General features: G+C 36.9%; 1 protein-coding gene across 1 annotated transcript in view; it reads left to right on the plus strand.

Moving 5' to 3' along the window:
• Positions 1-10,000, plus strand: part of LOC119572604 (helicase POLQ-like) — a 28,100-nt gene that overhangs the window by 12,144 nt on the left and 5,956 nt on the right. Inside the window, exons 9-20 of the mRNA XM_037919709.1 lie at positions 530-688; positions 826-940; positions 1,348-1,460; positions 1,592-1,732; positions 5,271-5,468; positions 6,048-6,150; positions 7,166-7,330; positions 7,918-8,075; positions 8,633-8,728; positions 9,035-9,208; positions 9,767-9,880; positions 9,991-10,000. The exon at positions 9,991-10,000 is cut by the window's right edge and continues 125 nt beyond it. Coding sequence (XP_037775637.1) covers positions 530-688; positions 826-940; positions 1,348-1,460; positions 1,592-1,732; positions 5,271-5,468; positions 6,048-6,150; positions 7,166-7,330; positions 7,918-8,075; positions 8,633-8,728; positions 9,035-9,208; positions 9,767-9,880; positions 9,991-10,000 — 1,546 coding nt within the window. The remainder of the gene's footprint in view (positions 1-529; positions 689-825; positions 941-1,347; positions 1,461-1,591; positions 1,733-5,270; positions 5,469-6,047; positions 6,151-7,165; positions 7,331-7,917; positions 8,076-8,632; positions 8,729-9,034; positions 9,209-9,766; positions 9,881-9,990) is intronic.

A 10,000-nucleotide genomic window follows, 5' to 3' on the forward strand; every position in this document is an offset into this window, starting at 1 on the left:
TTAGCATCGCTATCATTTTATTGAAATTATTATAATTAGGCCATAGAGGGGGGGGGGGAAGGTTAGCATCCCATATGTCAAATGCAGGAGAAGGTATTCGTTTTATTTACTTCTTCTTCATATTATTGTCTAACCAAATGAGCATGGGTGGCAAGACTTCCATGCCATGCCCACTGCAATAAAAGTTTTACATGTCTCACCTGTTTACCCTTTTCCTTGATTTTTTGAAAGCTTCATTTTTATTATTTCATTGTCATTGATGTTATTATTTCAGTAACAATATTATCATTATAATATCAATAAAAATGATAATAATGTCATTATTAATAGTATTAGAAAGAAAAACACAATTCACAATAGCACAGACACTTTATAATAAACCCAGACAGTTTGTACACTTGTTTGTATTTCTTTTTCTTTCTTTTAGGTGCCAATCTTTTACTTGGATGGACAGAGATGCTAAGCAGGGTTTTCTCTTAGGCCTTGTTTTGTGTTTGTTATTGCACTATGTTCTTTTCCTCATTAACAGTACTCTCAAGAGCAAAAGAAAATTGACATTGATATGGTGGGTGGTTTAGTGGGCGAAGTAGTGCCTGAACATTCGTGCCTTGTCTTCTGCCCTACAAAGCGCAACTGTGAAACTTTGGCAGAACTCATTTGTCGAATTCTGCCCAAGGAATTGACTAAGGTAAAGTACTTTAAAGTAATTTTTTTGAATATTTATTTTATCAAGATTTTGTGTGAGATGAAATTTCAATAAAGGCATATTTGGCATATCATTATGAGCTACTGGTACAGCAAGTTTTGTAACCTCCGAATTCACAGGTACGAGTGACTGATAAACGGGCTCTCTACCGTGCACTCTGTGAAGAGGGGTCTGGGGTTGTGTGCCCTGTTTTGAGGAGGACCATCCCATTTGGTGTTGCATATCATCACTCTGGTTGGTTTGGCTTTATTTATATTCTCTCTGTTCTCATTTGTATGGAAAGAGTTTTGCCATGTGATATGAAGCCACTTTCCAAAGTCAGTTTTAAGTTATCTCTGCATTAAAATAGTTTACAAAATAATCCTTTTGTATATTAAGTATATTCATATGTATAATACACAAAATGATGACAAAAGGCGAATAGTAGAGCTTGAGCTCCTTTGCCAGCACATCATAACTGGCAGCACTGTTGAGCTCGCTCCATGACTTAAACCTTGTCTGAGTGTTAAAAGATCCATTGAATATGTTACCTCCAAAGATTTAATAAAATTATGGATAAGTATGTGTGGAGTACTAGATTCTGTGGTACATTATGATACCAAGTAAAACTGAATGGGCACTGAAAAGCTATGGTATTTTAGGGTTGACAGAAGGAGAGCGACGACTCCTGGAAGAAGGTTACCTTGCTGGAACTTTGTGTTGCCTTTGCTGCACTTCCACTCTTGCTGCTGGTGTCAACCTTCCGGCTAGAAGAGTGAGTAATTTGTTATGTACTTCACTGTTATACTTTCACTAAGTTTGTTATACTGTTGTTAAATACTTAAATGTCTACAGTTGATAGCTTAAATGGCCTCTGAAACCATAATTATGTACTTTGACAATTAGGTAATTATCCGGTCACCTTACACTGGGAGTGCCTTTCTCACGCGTGCAAGGTACAAGCAGATGGTAGGACGGGCAGGGCGTGCAGGCCTTGACACATGTGGGGAGAGCTTCCTCATTCTCCAGCCAAAAGACACAAAAGAAGTAAGTAAATTCTAATGAATAGAGTTTTATATGTTCAAATTTACAGATGTATTATAGTGTATCCACATGATAGAGAATGTAAGGAATTATTTTATGAATTGAAAGTGATGGGTTATAGTGCTAATACAGTTATGCTTATAGAGCATTTATCAGTTGTTTAAAATTAACCCATTGCCGACGGGTGGCATGTACGCACATGCCATGGCATGGCAGGACCATTTGCCAGGGGCACGTACGCACATGCCATAGAGTATGTATGGACATGCCATGAGTTTTTTTGTTACAATCATGGCAAAAGATTATTTTTCTGCCAGTGAAAGTGTGATTAAGTCGGTTTTAACACTTTCTCATTTTTACCATGAAAAAAAAAAATGCATCAAACCGACGATTTCAACTCCATGATACCACACACTGCTTATTTTATTCGGACTATAGACCGAATAATGATCAATTATGGAGTCTATATAACAACAAAAATACCCTTCAGTCTCGATTTATCAGGAAGTTTGGCAAGTAGAGACTGAAAATACAACATATCTTCTTAGTAGTACGAAGAAACAGCATGGGATATTGGTATTTGGCATGAGTGGTCGCGCATGCTAGGGTGACGATATAAGCTCCCGGCAACGAGGCCCGGGCCAATATGAATACTACCCGTCAGATAAGGGTTAATGATCTTTTCTATTGCTATTTTGCAAGTTGTTCCTTGTTTAAAATGACATGTAGGAGTGTCAGTTTTCCACATTACAATTTTACATTTGATAAACTGTGTTTTACAGTAACTGGAAGTTAGATTTTAAATCAAACCCGCAGAAGAAGAAGAAGGAAAGAGAGAGAAAAAAAGGATAAATAACTGACTATGCAAGATTTAATTTTTTATAGGACTGAATGTGAAGTTGTTCATAACAACTTAGGAAACAACAGGTCCCTTTTCAGCCTGTGCTTTACTTACCAACATACCCCCCAAATATCATAATAAACCCCAAATATCATAATAAACACATACTCAGTGTAAGTTAAAATTGTACATTCAGACACATACACAATGGCTTACTCACAATATTGGTGTAACTTTCTAATTGACAAACAGATTATTACAATCTGGATGTCATGGTCATCATGTCATGAAAAGTTTAGCTTGAGGAGTGGATGACATGAACATACTGTCATGAAGAAAATTGGCTATGGGCTGGGATGATGGGAACTTCCTGCCATGAGAATTTTGGCTGAAGGCCAGGTGATGGGAATGACTCACCATGAGTGCACAAAGCTCTTACAAGGTGATTTGATTCATTGGGTATTTTGGAAGTTGCTTGTGTTACTTCCACCAGTAAGCTAGTGTGGAATGTACTATTCATGACTGGAAGAGCACTGGCTCCAGGGTGGACACTATTCCCATGCCCAGGATCCTATCTGCTGTCACTGGCAGTACTGGTTGTATTGCAGAAAATTGAAAATTATGAAAAAGAAAAAAAAAAAAAGTTAACAAAATGTTACATATTGTTAGTATTGCATTAAGTTATGGACTACCTAGAGAGATGATATTGAGTCTGTGCATAGAAAACAGCCTATTACCATCTAGGTAAAGCATATCAAAGGACAAATGTAGATATTGGAAAAAAAAGTAACATTGCAAAGGGGAGTCACAGATTTTTGTCACTGCACATGAGTGTTTGTGTGCACTTGACTTACAAGCCACACACTTGTCAGAGTGGCCGCTCAAGTAAGTCTAATGCCTGTATTTTGGGTCACTTACGGATAGCAAAGCACCCAGATCCAAGGAGTTAACATATTACTTGAAGCACCACCAAGCTAAATAGCAAGTACATTCCACACACCATTTAACCCTTTGGAACTGGATGCTTTGTTTTGGCTCTTGGATAAAAATTGAGGCATTATGACAACATAATATAATAATTTAGTTGAATTCCATTTGTGACTGGTTATTCTTGGTGTGACAGGCCATCTGTTTACTTTGCTCCTAAATTACCTTGTGTGTAAGGAATGGCCAGGATTACCATCCACTAGTGGGCAGCATGGGATTTGATCACAAGTCAGCAAGATTCTACTAGGCTTACTTGAATGGGGATTTTCCTGATTGTTTGGCTTGTATGCCCATCCCACACGAACACTCTTGTGCAGGACCAAAACCAGTTTGCTCTTCTTGATAATTCTGTTAGCTCTTTCCCAAGAGACACATAGTATTGCCATTTTCTGAGGCCTGCATTTGTCATTTGTTATACTTTGTGCTATATCAAGAGCATAATGAACTGTTTCAGGCTCCCTTTAGAAGCTTTGTGCACTCATGATAAAACGCCCTTTTTACCCACTGCTTGGCATCAGTTTCCCATGGCAAAACACTGCTATCATCCCGGTCCTCAAGCAAAGTTTCCCATGACGTGCTATATCAAGAGCATAATAAACAGTTTCAGTCTCCCTTTAAAAGTTTTGTGCACTCATGATGAAATGCCCTTTTTTCCCACTGGTCAGCAACAGTTTCCCATGGCAAAATATTCCCATCATCCCGGCCCTCAGCCAAATTTTCCCATGTCAAGAAATCACTATCGCCCAGATCCAGTGGGTTAATATTTCCATGTCATTCACATCACTTGCCACAGGCATCATACTCAAATGCACAACATGCATCAAGACCCATGTATTTCTCATAGGCATCACTCTGAGATAGAAACACACACTAATATACAAACAACAGATTAAATCAGTACTGGATATTTTAAAGGCAATGGTTATATTCCAAATACAACTTCACAAACTACATACCACACAAAACAGCTGACTGTTGGAACCATACAAATACTGATTGACCTCATCACACAACACCTTGACACAAAAGGAATATAGATTATAACAAATGGTCTACACAGCAGCACATTTCTACATATCCACTAACACATCACCCCACTCTTACCCCCCCTCCTACCTACCTACTTACACACACACACACACACACACACACACACACACACACACACACACACACACACACACACACACACACACACACCACACACACACACACACACACACACACACACACACACACACACCACACACACACACACACACACACACACACACACACACACACACACACACACACACACACACACACACACCACCACACACACCACACACACACACACACTTATCACACACACACACACCACACACAACACACACACACACACACCACACACACCACACACACACACACACACACACACACACACATCACACACACACACCACACACACACACACACACACACACACACACACACACATATCCACCCAACAGTATGGAGTATCCAATGAATGGGTATTTCATGGTGTGAACTTCCATGTAAAGGAAAGCCTGGATATTCAGCTTTAGTATATGTAAAAAAAAAATAAATAAAAAAAAAAAAAAAAAAAAAAGTAAAATAAATAAATAATGCAGTTCACCAAAGTAATGTATTATTAGCACTCCAGAGTTTGAATATATTATTGAGTGTACCATAAAATCTACTTATTTACAGGCTGGTCTACTTTTGCTGTCTCCAATTGAAGTCTGCACATCCACACTGGCAGATCAAGAATGGCATGGCCTAACCGGGCTGGTGTTCACTTCCTTGGGCTTGGGAGTAGCTGTAACACTTCCGCAGTTGAAAGCTCTGGCTCGACTCTCACTTCTCGCCCTTCAAGCCAATAGGCTGAACATAGATGTGGAGCCGCAGGTGAAGTGCTTACTCATCAGTGTTTTATGGTACAAAATTTTATTCTTCTTCTTTTTCTTCTTCTTCTTTTTACTTCTTCTTCTTTTTACTTCTTCTTATTTTTACTTCTTCTTTTTACTTCTTCTTCTTGTAGATTATTACTTGAATGAAGAGTGAAAAGTATTTTTATTTCATGCAGCTTTAGCAAATTTGTTACGTAGGATAATCCCATGTACCAATGACATGTTTTTTTGAACAAGTACCCTTATTCCTTGCCAGCCTGAAATGCTGCTAAGCCCAGTAATTACAAACCATTAAGGAATATTTAAAAAAATATTTGTTTATATATTTGTGAGGGAGCCAAGATTTACTAAAGGGCATAAGTGTTATGATGCTTCTATTTGTGGAAGATGTGTACCTCCATTATTATTTCTCTCCTGCTATGAAGCTTGTTTTATTCAGCATGTTTGAGCCCATTATCTATGAATATGTTAAGCATAGTACAGCATTATTTTAAATACTGATTTATTTGGATGTAAAAGTGGAAGCTAGTTTTATTTCTGTTAATAACTTTTTTCCAATTTTTTATTTTTTTTTTAGGTGGATAAGATTGTGGAGGACCTGAGAGCTCAAGGTCTTGTTCGTATTAAAGTTGATGTCCTAGAACAAAAGTCATCTAAAGGAGCTGCAGCTAAAAGTTCAGGTACGGAGCTGTGTAATTTACAATGTTTGATGATGTAGGAGTCATTTCATAGGAAATGAGAGGTGAGGCTCTGAACTGATCTTAGTGCAGCCACTAGGTGAATGCATTGGTCATAGTGATATAAATAGCTAGTTATGAATGGAATATATATATATATATATATATATATATATATATATATATATATATATATATATATATATATATATATATAAATATATATATATATATATATACATACATACTTGCATCAGTGTCTGTCTTTGTGAGGGCTAGATTAATGCATTATTTATAGCAGCCTGTCTTCATCAGTGTCATCTTACATTTTCCTTTCTAGTCATTATCATACTACCTTCACTGTATACAGTTTTGATGTGGAATATTACAGTATTTAAAGATTACAGTTTATTTCTCTTGTTAAAGGAAATTTCAGATTTTGTATTTTTCACTGACTGCAAAAAGTAAAATTTAAACATCTTTTAGTTTTGCATTCAGTGCATGGTGTATATGTACTGTCCACTGTGAGTTTTGTTGGACATGAATGCTCCCCTGGACTCAGCCACCAAGAAGCCAATTAGAAGGTCAACATGACCTCACCTGATTCTTTGATTTCTTTAAATTTTCTGGATTTTTTCTTTCTTTCTATCAAGATAGATACTTTTATTATTATTTACAGTGTGATTTTTATTATACTATTAAAATACTAGTAGGATTTTTTTTTCTTGTTTTATAGTTTTATATATATATTTCTTCTTTATTTTTCTTTTCTCCATTGTTTTTACTTGAGCCATTTTCAAGGAAAATGCATTTACCATAAAATATTACACAAATTGTTGGGTTTAAAATGGGGGTAGAGGTAATGATGTCCTCACATTTACCCAGAGAGATATGATATTTTTTTATATGACGTGTATGTCATGCCATCCCAGCACACATGTTTAAGATGAACCTTTATAAGTGATAAATTTATACTAAAGATATTTTCACTGTTTGTCATAAATCTGATATTTTTCAGGAAGCAAAGGTAGCCAGAGTGAACAGACCCAGAATTCTACATTATGCAGTTCTTCCTCTTCAACTCCTCCATCGCTTGAAAATGATATAGCTCAGATTATAAACCGTCCTATCAGTGAAAATGACATTCTTACTGTTAGTAGACTAGGCAGGGCAGCTGTTAAAGGTTAGTTTATACTAAGATGAGTAATATTGATTCATTTTGCCAAGTAAACTGGATAATTAGCCTAAATTATAAAGTGCATTTATTTTTCAAATGAGTCATATTGATGATCAGCTTAAGAAGTTATGTATGAAAGCATGCTGTTGGCTCATATATGTCTGTAAAAAAAACTGGATTGTTCGTATGTATGTCAAATAATCCATTTTGATTATTAATTTAAGAAATTATGTATGATGATTTTGTTCAGGTATGTATATGTGGAAAACAATCTGTTGTTATCTTTAACCATGAAGGACAAGTCATCTTCTGAACTGGAGCTAAACACTCTCTTTGATCTACTCCAGTTCATTTGTTACTGAAAAATGAGTTGTATTTTTGGAATCTTCAAATGAAAATCTTGATAATAAGACTTCAGAACATCACAGTCATTTTCTGGATTTTGGTGGGAGTGGGATTCCTATACAGTTTGCCCTACATCCCCACCAAGCTTGCCCAAGTATAGGAGGAACGTTCATTTGGTGTTAAAACATAATAATCACTATGACAGTAGAAGGTATCAATTAAAGTATCAAGGGATTACTTCTACACAGGGAATGTTGAACTGAAGCTAGCTGGACAACTTTACAAGGATCTTTGCCATGCACGTGAGAATCTTGCCGTCAACAGCCACCTTCACCTTTTATTCCTAGTGACCCCTTATGATGCAGCAGAGAACATCAAGATCATACCAGATGTTTACTACAGTGCGGTCAGTCATGTGCAGAACTTTCATAATTTTGTGTGTGTAGTTAAAAATTTTATGTATACATATATTTTGTGTGTGAAAATCTAGATATGGTATCTAACAGAGCTCTCTGTGTCTAGTAAGGCAGAGGGTCTAAGCGGGTACCTAGAGCAATGTGGAGTGTGCTGTGCTCCAGGTGGAAGTTGAACCTGGAGAAAGCACAAATCCAGTACATTACTCATTCAGTCATCTAGGTGATATTTAAAAATGCAAAGAACTCAATGCAGTTGTCTTGGATATTTGTAGAATCTAGAATGAACTTGCTATACTTCAAATTTTGTAGTTTAAAGCAAGAGTTGCGTATGACTTCTCTGCATATTAGATATCAGCTGTTTTCTTCATCACCATCAGTATCATTATCATCCCTGTGCTATGATGATTTATGCGCATCAGAAGAGGAAAATTAACATATTTCCTCTAGTGTTGACCAAGTTTTCAAACTGAATGCACAAACACAAACATGCTCTTTATTTCCAAACCTAGGTATCCCTGAATAACTGAAACAATTTGTCCTATTACAGTATAGTAAACTTGCTACAGATGAGGTAAAGGTTGCCAAAGTTTTGGGCATCACAGAAGCTGTTATGATCAGGATCAGCATGGGTCAGAATGTAAAGGTTAGTTGTACAGTTATTATCGTTAATTCACATTTTATAAATTCTTGAGGGGAAAAGATTCATAGGGATTGCTCTTACTGCCTGATAGAAATGAAGTTCACTTGCATCTAGTGATCAGTGCTTGACTTTTATATGTATTTCCGGAATATTATTATTGTACTTTTTTGTGTATATATTACATATAGGGTTCCAAACTTTATAATGTGTCTCAAATCTTAATAATAATTTTTTGTCTTCAGTCCTTTTAAAATATACTTAATGAAAGTTTTGACGGAATCTGTGCAATTTACATATGGGCACTTGCAGAAAGTGAAGGAGTCAGTTTTGAAGCGCTTTTATTTAGCCCTTCTGCTCTTCCAACTGTGGTCTGGCATGAGTATATGGGAGGCCAGTGAAATGTTCCGAATACACAGGGGCTTCACACAGCAAGCACTGTCCTCTGCATCAGCATTTGCATCCTGTGTCTTCCACTTTTGCCAGGTAAACTGATTAAAACAACTGTTGTTGCTGTCCTTTTGCTGTGATTTATGATATGCCAAAGTTTGGAATTTTAAGCCCTATTGCATTAAAAAAACTTTCATTGAGGATTGGTGTTTGTGAATGTATGACAGATTCTTACTCCTGACATTGTATAGCAGTTTCAGTTAGAAAAAAGAAAGAAAAAAATCTGGAACAATATAGGGCTTATAAGTTAGAAGTAGAATTTTGGGATTAACTTTGACATATATATACATATGCATTTTGAACCCACTGTTGTTGGATTAAATGGTGTATACTTGCCTCCCTAGACATCTTATGTCAGTTGGCGTTAGGAAGGGCATATTCAGTTAGATAAGGTTGGCATTGCATGATCCAAAGGACTTAACCCAGTGCCACTGGGTGATTTCCCAATGTGAAAGCCCTCTCTCCCGGGCTGTATTCATAGCGGCCCGGGCCCCACTGCCAGGGGATCATGTCGACACCATAGCACTGTACTGTAGATCGTTTATATTTTTTGTTGGGTGGGGAATTGTACAATAAAGTACTCAATGTTTCTAGGAATTGGAAGAGTTGTGGGCATTCAGAGACCTTTTAGCCAACTTTACTCGTCAGTTGTCAGGATGCTGCACAGCTGAATTGCTTCCTCTGTTAGACCTGCCTTCTGTGAAAAAGGTAACTCAGGATATATTTTCTGATGTAGTGATTAGACATTGAGGAATATGTTTTTACCTGTGCAAAATACACTCTTTCATATCTATAACCACTCTCTCTCCTGATTATAGGGCAGAGCAC

The sequence above is a fragment of the Penaeus monodon genome, chromosome 4, assembly GCF_015228065.2.
Source record: "Penaeus monodon isolate SGIC_2016 chromosome 4, NSTDA_Pmon_1, whole genome shotgun sequence".
Classification (NCBI taxonomy): domain Eukaryota; kingdom Metazoa; phylum Arthropoda; class Malacostraca; order Decapoda; family Penaeidae; genus Penaeus; species Penaeus monodon.